At 45.6% G+C, this 17,149-nt stretch overlaps 1 protein-coding gene across 1 annotated transcript in view; it reads left to right on the top strand.

Moving 5' to 3' along the window:
* Positions 1 to 17,149, top strand: part of ENTPD6 (ectonucleoside triphosphate diphosphohydrolase 6) — a 757,555-nt gene that overhangs the window by 197,623 nt on the left and 542,783 nt on the right. The window contains exon 3 of the mRNA XM_069606885.1: positions 5,599 to 5,742. Coding sequence (XP_069462986.1) covers positions 5,599 to 5,742 — 144 coding nt within the window. The remainder of the gene's footprint in view (positions 1 to 5,598; positions 5,743 to 17,149) is intronic.

The following is a 17,149-nucleotide window of genomic DNA, read 5'->3' as shown; positions in this document are numbered from 1 at the left end:
TTCAGCGGTATTATTCTAACATATTCTACCATATAACGAGACTGGCTGGCAGCTGTGCAATGATTAGATGCCCTGCAGCTCTGCTTCAAGGCTACATTCGGGAGGGAGCCGGGCATTCTTCCTGGCACTGCCTATGTTTGTGTTTCAGCGAACTCTTGTTATCCTCACGGCCCTGCGGTCTTGTCCTTTTCACATACAGACGACAATGTTTCACAGTCGAGCAGTGTAAGCGGAAAATATACTGCGAAGCAATAGGAACAGAAAGCAATGAGCAATTGTTAGAAAACAAAATGGCGATTCTTGTTACATCAAAATGGCTGTTCATTGATAAACTCGAAAACCTATATTTTGTCATATCGTGCATGAGACGGTTGGCCCACGGCCACCAAAATGCGTTTGCGGTCTCAAAGTAGAGGTATTCGTATTTCTAGACTGACAGAAGGGCCAACCGAATACAAAGATAGAAACACGAAAGTAGCTAACTTAGCATAATGACTAAGAGATGAGACTGCCTTATCGCACTGAAACGTATATCACTGAAAGGAATCAACCTTCTCTAAACCATGAAGGAGACGAAATAGACATATGCACCTCTCCTAACAATAAGGATACTAACCCATCCAAATACTAAAAACCTCTCCATTCCTCGCACACCTCTCACACTCTAACCAAACGCAACCACACCTCTTAAAGCCGCAGCAACCCGCACGCACTTCACCACACCTGCAGCCACAACCACACCACAAAGACCCCCAAACAGCAAACGACAGACTCAGAACTGAATAACACACCAATACGCCCGGCAAATTGTGTTAACCGAAACTGAAGTGGCCAACAGTAGTTCACAGCTCTCTAGCTCTTCTCCAAACTTTGCCCTACTAACACACATAATCCACCCCTTTGTTTCAGATCTGCCAGAGCGCCAGGGGACCACTACAGTGGTGATAGTGTGCAGTACAAATATCCTTTAACATTAACATCTACAGTTTAGGTCACCACATATTACTGTAGATTTTAAACATCTATCGCCCCAACTAAACAGGATCTCTTCAACTGCTTCCAGCATGTCTTGTTGACTAATTCTTAAGTTGTTCCAATATATATTTAAAAGCAGTGTGTCGGCTCTACCTGGGAAACTTACCCTGTTCTAAATAAGTTTGATTCCCTGGACGTAAGAATTTGGTCTAGCCATGGTCTCGACCTCCGCCTATACCTTCTTAGATACACCTATCAACAGCCCCGCCGTAGGGCCCCTTCTTTCCCCTTGGATGGCTGTAGTCAGAATCAGAGTGCCCATTGGTGACGGGTGCCTCTGACAGACAGCACTCTTGAAGGGCAAACAAATCATAATTTTGCAAATCTACACTTTCAGGCTAGAGCTGGTGGGCTGAACCTCTACAATACCAAGATGTTAAGTTCACCTGTGAACAGCCACTATGCTGATGATTCCCTTCATGCTGGGCCACCTGGCTTCACGTTTAAAGTGGCTGCCACCCAGGACCAGTCTTCTTCCCTTACTGGACGACTTTGGCCGTCAGCCCGTACTACAAATTCTCTCCGATTGAATCCCATCCCTGATGCTTTTATCGTTAATCTCCCGTATTCCACTGGATGGGCCTTGATTGTTTGCTCAACACTGCTCACCCTAGGGGCCAATTAAGGGCCCCCACCCTTGCTGGGTAGTTTGTAAAGGTCATAGCCCTAGGCTCGGATTGCGTCTGCTTCAGCCAGTACCTGGTTAGGTACCATACTGGAGGTAAAATGAAGGATCACCATATCCATATTAAAACGGTTCCAGAATTCCACCCTACTTATGTCTATAGATATGTCTATAGATACTAAGTCGGCTAAGGCCTGTGATTTCCACAGTATGGCCAGCACCTTTGAGCGATTTAAAACAACCTTCTCCTGATCCAAGGGTAATTTGTGCAGGGCCAATTTGTTTATGACGTCCCACCAAATCATATCTGCTGACTTGTCTATATCCTCCCTTACCGCTAGTCGACATTCCTCGAGGGTCAGAAAAGGAACCGCCCTGGGGTTTAAATCCCTTGCCTCAACTACATTCGGGTCCCCAAGCTGTTTCATCTCTCCTCGAGCTTTGAGTAACTTGGCTCTCTGGTAAAATCCCCACAAATTGCACATGCCCACCCTATCAATTTCTGCAGGGGGAGCCCGTGACTGTCAGTTTCTCCCTACAATTTCCCACTCTCTCGTTTTCTAGCTCGCACCCTGTCTCAAAGGAGTTTGGATATGCACATCTACGGGGCAACCGTCGGTTCCTCGAGGCAGTTACCCTCCCTCCACTCTTGCAGTGGAACAATTTGTGGGACCCCCTCCCTTATGGCCCTACTGGTCACCACCCTCCCACTGTGTTTCAGGGCAGGGGCGTAGATAACCACTGGATGAACTGAGTCACCCCCTTTCGTCCGTTTTTCTTCAGTCCCCTTTTGTTCTTTGCTTTGGGCCCATTATGTTACAAGGCAGCAACCCTTGTCTTTTTTCCCCCTTACCTCGGTTGAATATCTGGAACTTATCTGGCACTGGGGCCACCTCTTCCACACTTTGTTGGTCGGTTCAATCTCATTAATCAAATCTTCAGCTACCTGCAGAGTAGCTGGGGAGACCTGGTACCGCAGGCGTAAAACCTCTCCACCATCAGTGGTTAACACACCCTCCTCCTATTCCATGCCCGACTCACCCTCCTCATCACCCATGTTAGTATTGACAACTTCCTCCACCAATGAAGAGGGCATTATCAAAACACTTGAGGCGGCCGAGCCACCCACTACTGGTTGCTGTAGTTCCGCCAGGCCCTGGATGAAGGGCGGTCGGCCCTCCTGGCACCTTATGTAGCCTTCAATATCCGTTATTTTCATCATCATGGAAGCAAGCATTTTTTCTTGATCTGCTACCACGTGTACCAGGTCCCTCTGAGATGTATTCATTACGGACATGGCAAGTTCGAGTGCCCTGGCAATCGAGCCCAGGGTGAGTATCATCGCACTCTGGCCTGGTTCAAGTAATTGTTGCTTGTACTGTAAACTTTTATTTGAGGACTGCTTATTAGATTTTGTATGTGCCCGTGGGCTATCGCCTAGCGACTGAACGGGGGTTTGCACTTCCTTTTGATTTGTAGACAACGGGGGTCTAGCTAGAAAGTGCCATCTCACCTTGTGGTTATCCATTCCCTCAGGTTCAGGTTGCCTGAGGACCTCTGCCCTCGCTGATAGAAGGGTGGGAGGGGCTAGGGACCCTAAACTAGCCTCCAATGGGCTGCCCTCCTGTGCCAAAATACTGTTTACATGTGCAGACGTCCTATGATTCCCCAAGGTCTCTGGGAGGTTTTGAGGGGCTCTATCTGGGTTTTCAGTGAGCCCCCTCTGGGTTAAGCCTTTTGGGGGCAGGGAGTATATGATGGAACTTAGCGTCCGCTCGTCCCCCTCTCGTGTTTTGGCTATTTGTTCTTTCCTGAGAGGATCTCTCATCACCTGGACACCCTGCAACACAATAAGGGCTTAAATAATTACCAGGGGGTAATGGGGACCCCTAGAACCTCCTCCAGTTCCACACCCACCCTGGACCCCTTCTCAGCCAAGCTGCCAGAGAAAGATAGTTCCCTACAAGCCAACAACTCCCAAGTCTGTAATTTCTTCCTGGGGAACACTCAGTCCTCTTGACCTTTAACACCCCTGTGCAGTCCCAGACGGTTCTTCCAATATGGCTGGGATTTGCACTGGCTGATCTGTGCCCGCCCCCTCTGTACCCCCCCAATACCCAATATCAGGTAAGGGATTGGCTAGGGGCTCAAAGCCAATCCTAAAGGGGATTGGGGTAGAGGCACATTGTGAGTTTTATGAATCGAACCCAATGCCAGAGCGACGAAGACAAGCTTTCCTCATGGAATCAAAGAAGGTTTCCTTTGGGGCCTGTTCTGTTGTCAGCGTTTTAGGGACATGAACTTGGGCCACTGTTGTTAAAGAGCCGTTTTCCTCCAAGACCAGTAGCTTCTGGCCACTAGTCTTTTATTTTGCCGATTTGCCCACAACAGGCTCCATCACAGTGAGTTTACTTTTTAGGCCGGATGCCATATGGCACTCGCCCAACTAGGGGATAGTCCTAGTTTGTCAAGGCCAAAAACCAAAGGCAACCACCAATCAGTTACTACTGAGTTTTTCTGTGTTTTTTCTAGATCCTCAACCACAATGGGTGCAACATTATTGATAATACGATAAAATCGCATTCAAAGTATCTAAACCTGTCTAAAAATGGGAGATCTGGCTAAAACACAAGATAAAACACAGGAAGAATAAAACGTGCATAAAACCAGTAAGAACCAGTAAAAGCATCAGCATCAGGAATTGATCTCTTATTGAGACAGTCGCGGGTTACTACAGTTAAATAAGAGGTAGGAGAAAAGTGTTCTAGAAGATTCCGTGGCTTTTCATAGTAAATAGTTAGATTGGTGAAACAAGTGTGCCCATACTGCTGAAAGGCTTTTGCCCGCAGTCACTGCAACCTCCAAGATGCAGGGAACTGAAAAGTGGAGAGTCTCAAAAATGTTCTCGAACATTCCGTGCCTTAGCTTAGTAAATAGCTAGATGGGAAAAACAAATGTGCCCAAGCGGCTCAAAGGCTTTTATCCCGCAGTCACAGCAAACGCGAGAGAACAGCAAACACAAGCGTGATGAGTCACAAGTACAGTTTACTCCAATGTTCACCCTCCAGTAGATACTCAGTCAATAGTCAAGTCTCCCAGGCAAAGCGGCCCGACCTCTGGTTCGTTTAGCCCAGTATCTCTTTCTCCTATCAGTATTAGAGAGCCAGCTCATAGGTAAAATACCACTACGGTAGTACCCGCAGACACCTCTCTATCGGATCGTCACACAGAAAAAAAGGGCTGTCAGGCTGAACAGTCTCTCACAGGAAAGTTTCAGGTAGAAACGAACACAAGTTTTAGAATGCAGCGATTCGATCTGATGCGGCCTTCCTTTCCACGTCTTAGCCGTCTTGTTCCTATTACGGAGGCACTTGGGAAAGTTGGTGTAATTTTAGTTTGTCTGGTGTTGATATTGCTGGATACGTGTAATGGAGAGAATCAATGTGCCGTGGCCTACATAAGCTATCCTTTGTAACAAAGTAGCCTTTTCCTTTTCACAGGGAGTTCTCACCTTTGTCATGCAGCAGAGACCTGTTGCAGAGACGGAGGCAGAGGCAGCGGGAAGTCAAAGCCGGCATCAATCAGATCCGTTGGCATGCTGCACAGCCTACACGGACTGCACAAACTGTCCAACTCTTTACTCTGTTGGAATATTTCATTTGTTCCTCTACATCATTGCCTATAAATCATAACTTTTTAACCACTTTTCCCAAATAATGTTATTTATTCATATCCCACTACTTTAAATATTCACTGTCTGCCACTGTTTTTGTGGCACTCAATTTAATGTGATTTTAATGTGATTTTAAAACTATAAAAATAAAATGTGTCCATTGTACATATATATTATTGCAGTTTGAATTAGTGATTTGCCTTTGTGTGTTTTAGGTTTTGCTTGTCCATGAATGCTCAGACGATGTTCTTTCTCTTCCTTCTAGTGCGTTCAAGGAATTCTACAGCTACTAGAAGTTGCTAAAAAGGAGATTCCAAGTGATTTATGGGCGGTTACTCCATTGGTCCTGAAAGCGACTGCTGGTTTACGTCTACTTCCAGGTGAAAAGGCTCAGAATTTGCTTGATAAGGTAAACATTTGATAATGCTGACGTGTCTGACTATTAATTATTAGTGAATGATGATTGAAAAAAAGTGTGTCCCGCCAAAGAAATCAGAAATAGGACTCACATCTTGGTGAGGTTAGTTTGGTAAATGTTTAATAGCAGCAGCTGTGAGAGTAACTATCAACTTTGTTTTGGAGGTCTGCTCAACCTGTACCAAGGCAACACTTGCCATCATATGCAGTTTCATTAGCTTGCGCTGAGACTGCATTTAAGTGTGCATTTAAAACCTTCTGTGTGCCATTGTGGAACTCCATTTTATCGGCAGGCATCTATGTATTTTAAAATGGAGTCCATCTAACAAGGCTAGTGCAGGGTCTATAAGGCCTAGTCTAAAGGAGTACATTCCTTCTCCTTTTCATCAGAATTCACTTACAATTACATTTAAACACACTTTTTTTTGTACTCATCTCATCCAAATGCATTTTTCTTCCATATCCCTGCTTCCCCCTTGTTGAGAGTAATAACCACTAGTATCAAACATCTATGCCAACTTTCAAGGTATTAAGTACTTCTCTCCAAGCATTTACAAGTACATTTGATCAGCAAATATATACAATAAATTCCCAACAGGACGATATATCCTGTCAGAACTCCATATATTTTTGAAGCTACTAGCAAGGCAATCAAACTGCTAAGCCAGAACCATAGGAACCATCCAATATCTGTGTTCTCTTTATGCAAAATTGCTACTCGCTTTCTGATGTGGGAGATGGTCTCTGCATGGTTATCGTAGTTTGAAATAAATATAAAGCATTCGATTCCCACAAGAGCACAAGCACTGCACCGCCTTTTGAGGCCAGGTTGGTGTCTAAGTCCATTCTGTATTGCAGTGCTGTGGTGCATTTAGCTACCTGCTCAAGAGTAATCAATGAGAAGGACATTGTGGTTTCATTTGCTACTTTCTTAAGTAACCGGGACAGTTTTGGGATCTTATCACAGTTAACTTTACACTTACTGAAGGCATTATGTATCCCATGCTATCCATGAAAGCGTCCCACCCAGACTTTTTTTTTTCCTTAGGAGGAATGGCAACTTAGCAGAGTGTCTGATTGTGCATCTGCAAGGGTCTGAAAGCCTAAGCTTTGGTGTGTTTTTAATCATATAAAATGATGCAGGTAATTATGTTCATGGCTACTCCTGCCAAAATTATAGTGCACAAATTACATTAGGTGACATTGTAATATCCTACTTCCGGAGGTTTCCCTCATGCGGTTCATTTGACAAAATCCCTCTTGGGCATGTGTCTTGTAAATAGGCGCTGGTTGCCTTGTTGGTCCGGTATTCTTTCAGGATGGCAGCGTTCCGCTTGTTGCAACCGCATGAGGGAAACCTCGGGAAGTAGGATATTACAAATGTAAGATTACTCAATCATTGAAGTTGACACGGTTAATGAAGACATTAACTTCAGGCAGCATCCGCCCGCTCTTCTCCATATGTGTCCACCTTGTCCAGACACTGAAATAAGAAAAGAAAAGAAAAAGAAGAGACCACTGTGCTCCAGGATCCTGTGTTGACTTGGATGCATTGGAAATTGCAAACGTAAAGGAGTATTTGAAGGTGACGGAATTTCGACCTGTTCATTGATAAAGAAATTCAGCCCTCAACACGTAGAAGTGAATAAAGAAAAAAAAGTTCATTAGATGCAAAAAGAACTCTGAGAATCAACATGAATAGAAAAGCTGTTCTATGTCTTGATGAAGGCCCCTTCAATGAGCAGTTGGGATTGTCCAGAATAGGCAGGTCCGTTATGAGGGGCTAGAAACACAATGTGTCGACCGTTAGTCTGACTCATTAAATATGAGCCAGATCTGTAATTGATTAGATGCTTTGTTTTTTAGCACTGGGTATCTTTCCTGTAACAAATTAGAACTCTAGTTAGATCCAAAGGATAGTGGCATGACAGTAATTAGAGTGCTGGTCTTGAAATTAATTGTGACTATAAGAGTTGTTTTCCAAGTACACTCCAGATACCACATGGGTTGTGTGTTTAGGTGGCAAGCTCGTTTACACTGAGCCGTTTGTTGAATGCTGCTACAGTAACAGTGATAGCGTAGCAATCATATACTAACTCTACAGTAGGATAAAGGTTTTTAACAACATATACGTGGAACGTCAAAGTTTGATTAGGGATGACATTGTACATTGGTGTCTGTAATGTTTTTATGATTGAATTGTTTTTTGACTATGATTTACAGTCTAGTCTGCTTTTTAAAAAAATATTTCATAGTGGTATATAGCTTGCAAAAGCAGACCTTTCACAAATAACAATTTACAAAATTAGAAAACAATCATATTTAAAGCGTATCTAAAATTTATCCAATTTCTTTGAAACAACACATAAAAATACATACAATGCAAATATCAATGGAAACCCAGTTCCCCACATCAATCTGATCCAAAACAGACCCCTAAGTAGCAGCATCTAGCCTCCTCAAAAGCCACACAGTGTGATACAATGTGTTTTAAGGTCTCTACAGTTTTCTCCTGACAGAATCTACAGTCGGCACTCGTTACCGATTCATCCCACTTCATTCTCCTCTTTAGGGTAGGAAATTGATTTAAACGAAAACGCATATATGTACCATGAATTTTAGGACATGGGAACAACAACACCTTCATTGTTGCTGATTTCCCCCTCCCCCACCCCCCAAACATAGCATATCCTGTATAGAGAGAATAATTGGGAAGCAGGTGAGATGTTTCGGCCCAATCAGCATTAAACAGTTTCCTCTTGACCATTTGAGGCACCGATCTGCTGGAAGATAGAATCCATGTTCTGCTTTAACTCGCTAATTGTAACTGCCGACTGAGTCAATGTTTCCCCAAGCATTGGTAAATGGAATTGGCAGGCGGATTTAAACAATTTGCATAGTCTGGCAGCTTTTTAGACACTGCCCTGCTGCTAAGGAAGTAAAGCCTAGTTTGCGCCTCGTCCAGTCCATAAAGGATTGTTGGCTCGATCTTCTGTAGGGAAGACCTAATGAGGGACAAGAGGGAGAATCGACATCATTGTGAATATACTCTCCTCATTTTAGCTAGGAGCACGGAGAAACCGCCCTTGAAGAGGGACCTCCCAGCGTCCAGAGATTGGGCATAGATTAAATTGTATCCAAGATAACTCACAGAGGACACCCTTTCCATGGGGCTTGTGCCCACCCTCCAGGTAAAGGAAGTAGCACGCTTAGTAGTAGTAAACACCATTACCTTAGACTTGCCCTCGTTTATCTTTAGGTTATTATCCCCAGCATACTCATTCAAAAGTGTCAGCTTCCTGAATAGCCCAATAAGTGTTTTATCGAATAAGACAGTATCGCCAGCAAAGGCTAACCAGTCCAAGACAAGGGTGCCTATTTTTGCTGGGTTCATGACACCCACTTCCACACCGAAGCCAAATCTGCCATGTATAAGTTAAAGAGAGTAGGCACCATCACACAACCCTGTCTGAGCCCCACAAAGGCTCTGATTGGTGCTGAGGTAACCCCCCTCCCTGGTCAGTGTAACTTTGTGAAGAATCACTATGTAGTAATGCCAAGATCTCAACCATTTCCCTAGGCACGCTACCCTGGCGTAGTTTGTTCCAAAATCTGCTTTTTAATATGATGTGCATTGGATTTGATAACCTGAGCACACACGATACCTTGAGGACATTGACCTACTTGGTAAGGGAGGGGTAGCCTGTTCTCTTGTCTTTTGAGAGTGCATTGAAACCAAGACTTGTATACTAAATGCAGGGCTAAAGGGGTATTTATTGAGCACAGGCCTAGCTTTGGGAAGCAACATAGAGCTTTACAATCGTATGAGGAAGAACAAGTTTGGGGAGCAGAGAAAACAGGGAGTGGGGATATAACCATATGGGAGGGACGGGGACGCTGTTGCGTGGCAATAGAGATGGCGGCTCAAGTTTGAGCTCCCTCACTGGGTGCCTTCCTGGACCACACAGCACCTTCTGCAGAACTTGACCACAGCACCTACAACCTCCCACTGGCTCCGGACCACTTTGCCCATGTTCCGGTTGCAGCGTGACATCAAACGACTAGGCACCGGACCCACCCTTATCTGGACAGGCCTGTCCAACCTCATTCACTGCAATGATTCACCCCGCATAGCGACAACAACTGGCACTTGAAAATTTGCCTGATGGGGCCCCGTGGCAACCACAAATGCAGTGCTGACATAGCCTGTGGGTGCTGGAGACCTGGGATAGGTCTGCACTACTCTACTCACTGTCGCCAAGACCATGAGTGCCTGGAGCAAGTTTCCCAACCCGCATTTTGCAACAACCATGTGAACCCCCATGAGACTGTCTGTTCATAAACTTGACTCCAACTCTTCTCCACCCTGGTAGTGCATTGCAAACCCTAAAAAACATTCCCAAAGTGTACATCACACTGAAGGAGCACTCCTCCACTAGCAGGGGTCCGCAGCCCACCTTGAGAGGATGACAAAAGGGAGCGCCAAAACCCAATGCTCCAGTATGCTAAAGCTACAGCTAAGAAGCCAACGACCACGGAGGCAGCAGTCGCCATGGAGCAGGAACCATCGCCTGTCGATCTTACTGAAACACATAAACGCATGATGGCATTCATGCAGGAAGGATTTGCTAAAGTCCATAGCAAACTAGACGATATGACCAGTACCATTGACTCTATTAAGTCGCGTAAAGACAGAACCCACCAGCGTCTTAACGCTGAAACAAGGGTGGGCAGGGTGGAAGATGTGTCCAGCCTCCGATCGAACTAACTACACTCTCCAAGCGGGTTCTACAAGTGGAGAAGAAGAATGATGACCTAGTGTCGTGATCCCGCCGAAACAATATCTGCATTATAGGTATTCCGGAGAGCAACTCTGAATCTTCCCTGGAGCAATGGATTACAGACGACTTGCTACCACTTTTGGGTGACCCTATACTGTCACCGTTATTTGCTATTGAGCGCGTCCACAGATCCCTAGCTGCCAAGCCTACACCCGGCATGCCTCCACGTCCAATCCAATCCTTGCTCGCATTCTTAATTACCGGGACTGAGATGCCATTCTAGGGGCAACCCGCAAACAAGGGGCCCTAATGTTGGGATCAAACAGAATCCACACATATCCCAACTTTTCAGTAGCTCTACAACAGGAAACCAAATCCTTTTTAGCATTCAAAAAGCGACTTTGTGAAGGCAACTTGAAATACGCCATGCTATACCCTGCTAAGTTCCGTGTGGCGTGGAACAACAAAACCTACTTCTTCACTGTACCAGGAGAAGCCATGAAATTCCTGGATGGGATTCCGTGAGGCACCCGAGTTGCTTGGTGCACCGGCCCCCCACGCAAGGTTGCGCTCAGTGTTTGGTGTTTTGGAATTTTTCCTTCTTGTTGGGCATGTATTTAAAGGGGTTTCATCTCCTGAGTTGGGTGGGAGATGTGGGTGGAGGGTGGACTGGGAAGCTAAAGGGCAAAAATCACACATGGCGAACATTGGGCAGACATTTAGCATTGAGGTGAACTCCGCAAGAGTTTAAGACCGAAGATGGGGACGGCGCTAAGGGCAAGCCATTATTCTCAGCACGAGGATGGGTGACGTGATATGTCTGAGCAGGAACGTACGTGGCCTGGGAAATCCAATTAAGAGGCGCAAGATACAGCTGTATATAGATGGACACAAGGCCACCATTTTATACTTGCAAGAGACACACGCACTCTCTGCGACCTGCCAGGGATTTGCTAAACAGTGGGGAGTGAACCGATTCTACAACGTCCTACTCAATGCAGGCAAGAGGAGTTATGACCCTAATACATAAGTCCCTCCCGTTTCAGCGCAGACATGTGGACATTTATCCTTTGGTTAGGTATGTCATGGTATATGGAACCCTAGCGGGACAGGAAGTGTCACTAATGAATATTTATGGCCCTAGTATTGACAACCCACAGTTCTATAAAGAAATCGTCGATAAATTGGCCCAGTATCCACTAGTCCCTATAATGTGGGGAGGGGATTTTAACACTATCCTTGATCTACTGATGGACAGATCCACATCCTCTGAGATCCCTAATGTGGGCGGACAGCACAATAAGTAAGGACATGCATTCCCTTGGCCTGGTCGATGCATGGAGGGTGACTAATGATAACAATCAATCCTATTCTTTTTACTCATCGACCCATAACTCATCCTCCTGCATCAATATGTGGCTAATCTCTGATGTGCTGATGAGATGAGTTAAGGAGACAAACATGCTTCCTAGAACGTGCTCCAATCACTCCCCTATCTGCCTCCACCTGACACTGTCAGCGCTCCCCAGACCCTGTAACACCTGGCGCTTTAAACCACAGGCGCTGCTGGATGTGGCATTCGCACCTACTATGGACGACCATGTAAAACTGTTTTTTGAAACCAACGTGGGCTCAGTAACACTGATCAGCACACGTAAGCATTCAAAGTATACATACGTGGGATTGTAATGTCTACTGAGTTTAGTGTCCTCAAAAAACGATACGGCAAGACATTGAGAAAAGTGAGAACAAACTAAAGGAACTTGAGAGCGGCCTGACAGTCACCCCCCTCCACGACACATTCTCGCAGATCAAGGAGACCCTGTTCCACGTATGCTCGAATAGTAAGTGAAGTTCTTCAACATTCCTATGGTGACGTGGAGGTACGGTGAGCGGGATAGGCCAGATAAACTGCTTGTTCGTATATCCGACACGAAAGGGGTAGTGGATGTATCTCGGTGATTATGGACACTTCAGGTAACCTGGTACACACGCTGACAGCTGTCAACACAATGTTTGCTGAATTTTACACAGACCTCTATGCCAATGCGGAAACACGCACATCAGAAGACATTGACTGGTTTCTAGACGCACTACCACTTAGTCCACTTTCCCAAGATGATAGAACCGTTCTAGATCAACCAATCTCCCTGACCGATATCAACCAGGCTATCAAACACTTACCATCTGGGAAAGCCCCCGGCACTGATGGCTGAGTTTTACGAACAATCTAAGACCTGCCTTGCCCCATACCTACTGCTGCTATGGCAAGAATTGCTTGAATCGAAGACACTAGATCACAATCCAACTCCAGCCCGACAAACCAGCAGAACAGTGTGGCTCCTACAGGCCCCTTTCCTTCATCAGCACAGATGTTAAAATATTCACAAAAATTATAGCCACATGACTGATGCCATTCATGTCGCACATCATTCACCCGGACCAGTCAGGATTCATTCCTGGGAGATCCACAGCATTAAATCTAAGACGCCTCTTTAATATACTGGCCCAAATGGACCCGGAAACCCAGGCGGTCGCTGCCGCTCTGGATGTCCAAAAAGTGTTTGACTCAGTATCCTGGAGGTTCATGTATGCTGTGTTAACGAAATGTGGGTTTGGCCCAGAGTTCCTCGCCTCTCTTCGACTACTATACACGTCCCCGATCGCCAGAGTCAACACAAGTGGGACACTGTATGCGTGCTTTGCAATAGAGAGGGGCACCCGGCAGGGCTGCCTGTTATCACCCCTCATATTTTTAATTGTGATAGAACCATTTGCAGATCTAATATGCCATAAACATAGACACTGAGGTATCAAGATGACGGGGGAACCTGAAATGATTTCTCTGTATGCAGACGACACAGTATTATATGTAAGGGACCCCTCTACCCAGCTGGAGCCCATCATGTCTGATGTCTGATGTCTCGGACTTTGGTGAACTATCGGGCTTTAGAGTCAACTGTAGTAAATCAGAGCTTTTCCCCCTCACAAATGCCACCATCCCACCCCCGACCCTCAAGGATTCACGTGGGCCCCCTCGACCATGTTATTTGGGGATCGCCATTGCCAGACAATGCCCTGAACTATACACACAACTACAATGTGTGTAATACACTGAGGCAAGATGCATTTAGATGATGGACCAAACTTTCCTATCTCAATTACTAGTAAAATAGCGCTCCTTAAAATGACGGTGCTTCCTAAATTGCTATATTTATTCCTTAATATACCAATGTGGCCAGGACAGCCATTCTTCCAGAACTTGGAAGCCGACATATGTAAATATGTATGGCACTCAGGGGGCAGTGCTCCTGAAATGGGGCACACTGTTGCAACGTTACGACAGAGGAGGGTTTGCTGCTCCAGACTTTCGCTTTTATTGGATAGCTGCACAAGCGCACTTTGCTTCTTCCCTCCTGGTACCGCAGAGAGACGCGTGCCCTTATTTTACTCAATCTCTCCGCGGTCTTCGATACTATAGACCACCAGAGACTTCTGCAGTGTCTTTCTGAGGCAGGAGTTTCAGGAGCGTGGTTCTCATCTTACTGGACGTTCTCAGGTGGTGTCTCTTCCCCCTTTCAACCCCCCCACCCCCATGATATTTGACTGCAGAGTTCCACAGGGGTTGGCACTTTCCCCACTACTCTTTAATCTATATATGGTCGCACTGGCCAAATTTATCTCGAGTTTTGGGGTGCACTTCTTCATATACGCTGATGACACCCAGATCCTTTTCGTCTTAATGCCCCTAAAGAAAACCCTTCCCAGCTTCTGAGAGATTGTCTCTCAGCAGTGGGGATGTGGATGACTGAAAATTGGTTGAAATAACCGGGGAGAAGACAGATACTTTTTATTGGTCAAGATTCTGCCAGCCCCTGTTGGTCCTCCGATTACTGGCCGGCTTGTCTTGGGCCCTGCCCATAGCCTTCTGTGGTAGTCAAGAGCCTTGGCATCAAGGTCACAGCTTCTGGCACCAGAGAAGCACAAAGTTTCCAATCAGGATTTGTCAAATTGAAGATTCTAAAGAAGGTCCTTCCCCTTCTTCCTGATGAGGCTAGGGTTAAGATTGTGACTGCCTCCATTATGGGGGGCAATAGACTACTGTAATGGCATCTACCTCAGCCAACCAGCGATGCTACTTCAGTGGCTTCAGAGTGTACAAAACACAGCCGCCAGGCTTGCTCTTAATGCACCCAGGCTGGCCCATTTATATGACCCTCTTCAATGTTTACATTGGCTAACTGTTAAATCCCTGGTGAACTTCAAGAGTTTATGCACAGTCCATCGTGCTATTCACTTGATGGGAGCCGAATTTCTTCAATCGAAACTCTCTCTACGAACCTAAAAGGTTGCTTCAGTCATCAAACCAATTTCTTCTACCCGTTCCGCGCTTTCGGCGTGCCCGGGCAGGCGGCAGATCCTTCTCTGTTCTGGCCCTGTCAATGAGGAATGCTCTTCCTCCTTACATTAGGAGCACCCCCGCTTTATCTAGGTTCCATAAACTGCTTAAAACAGTGTTGTTTTAGTAGCGGTTCTCTGCCTCCTCTCTCCGGTCCTACTAGCGCCTAGATGCCATCCGGTCTTTGTTGCGCTTTATAAATATATTTACAATACAATACTCTGAGGAACCACTTCTCACCATACACGCTTGGAAAAACACTCAACAGGTGACAAAGACTTGCGCTCATTGATTTTCCTCACCCGAATCGCAGACAACTGTGGATTTGACCCAGCTAGCACCACTGCGCTTGCTTGGCGCAAAATATGGAAAATGGTTGGCTTGCCCATCCCATAGCATAGAAACCTCCCCTTGTGGGACTGTGTACCCTGCCTGCCACAAACTGATTCAGGTTCACGCATAATGTGGCCATGACATGGATTCCATACACTAGGGAACTCATACCCAGAAAGCAATTTTATTCAACCGGGAGACACCCCAATGGTGTTGCATTGTCCATCGTCAAAATGGTTACAATACGCGGGACTGCGCAAGTCGTGTAAAAAAATAAATAAAAAGGTGGGTAGAATTTCTGGTAGAGCCTGTAGATGACACTACTAGAATACGGGGCCCAGTGTTGTCCCTATATCGAACGATACAAAATCGCCTGGCTACACCACAGTATAGTGCCCGCTCCAAGTGGACAGCCGACCTGCAGATCGACATAACGGACGGCCTCTGGTCAACAGTTTGATACAACTCTAAAATTCAATTGATACAACTAAAAGTGTTACACAGGTTTCACTACAACCCAGCCAGACTATGCCTGTTCTCTGGTGAGGGAACCGGGGCGGTCTCTCGATGTAACTGTCCCAATGCTAAATAATTCCATATGCTGTGGGACTGCCCGAAATTACGACCTTTTTGGGGGTGAAGTATGCACTGTAATGTCCGAAATGACGGGCCGAGAAATTCATCCCACCCGACTGTCCTGTCTGTTATACATATTTGATTCCCCCCATTGGCAGCTTGAGTAAATATGTACAATTATGTCTACTTGCTAAACAATGCATATTATTATGATGGATGAGTGCAAACGTCCCCAACAAGACCCACTGATTGAGAGATGTAATGTGGGCCAATGATATGGAGGAACACTGGGCGCTAATACAGACGATTGACTCTCGTCCAATGAACATTTGAGGACCACTTACAACATACCTCTTGCATGAGCCACCAGTTGTTGATACAGCCTCAGACCTCTGATTTTGCTATTCGGTTTATAGTGAAAATGTCGACTGCAAAAATGTTGAAAAAAAAATGCTATTTATTTATTTATTTACATTTTTTTAATGGGGGGGTTCCCACCCAACCCCCCGTTTATTTTTACTAGCTAGACCCCAAAAAACATACAAATAAAAAAAACACATTTGAATTTTTTTTTCGACATTTTATTTTTTCGACATTTTATTTTTTCGACATTTTTGCATTCGACTTTTTGCAGTCAACATTATAACGACACTGTGCTATTCTATGTTCCCACCTGTTGATTTCCCCCGCCCCCCCCGCCCCGCTTACCTCCAAGCACTGCTTTATGTGACACTCCGCTTATGTCTCTGGAGACCCACCAACCGTAACGCTAGATGTTTTGCCATGTGTTAATAAAGAAAGTTTAAAGAAAAAATAATATGGGAGGGTGGACAATTGTCAGCAGTGGGTACACAAGTAACCAGGGAAGGAAACAGTGGGCATCAGATCACCTAGTTTCTTTTCTGTTGAAGAGTGGACAGTGTATGGACCTAGGTGTTGGGGAGCAGTCATTCCTTATAGAGGAGGGTCTTGAGCTCTTTCCTTAACTGTAGAAGTGAGGGGTGAGTCGATGTTGATGGAAAGGAGGTTTTAGAGTCTTGGGGCATAGACAAACCAGGCCTGCCTTCTGTACATGCAGAATTAATGTCTGCACATGTCTGTACTTCTGGTGGATCGTAGACCTCGGGAGATGCTGATTGTCTCAGTTGGGTAGCTTGGGGACTTCAGGTTGATAGCCTTGAAGATGATGCCAGCAGGATTAGAAGATGATGCGGGCTAGGAGCGGGAGCTAGTGCAGTTTGATGAGGGTCTGGGTGATGTGTTCGAATTTGCAGTCCTTTTAGTCGTGCTGCAGCATGCAGAACACTTCT

This window comes from Ambystoma mexicanum, chromosome 4p, assembly GCF_040938575.1.
Source record: "Ambystoma mexicanum isolate Mex_15411 chromosome 4p, UKY_AmexF1_1, whole genome shotgun sequence".
In the NCBI taxonomy this organism is placed as follows: domain Eukaryota; kingdom Metazoa; phylum Chordata; class Amphibia; order Caudata; family Ambystomatidae; genus Ambystoma; species Ambystoma mexicanum.
Note: the sequence above shows the minus strand (reverse complement) of the source record. Positions and strands in the feature narration are given on the sequence as shown.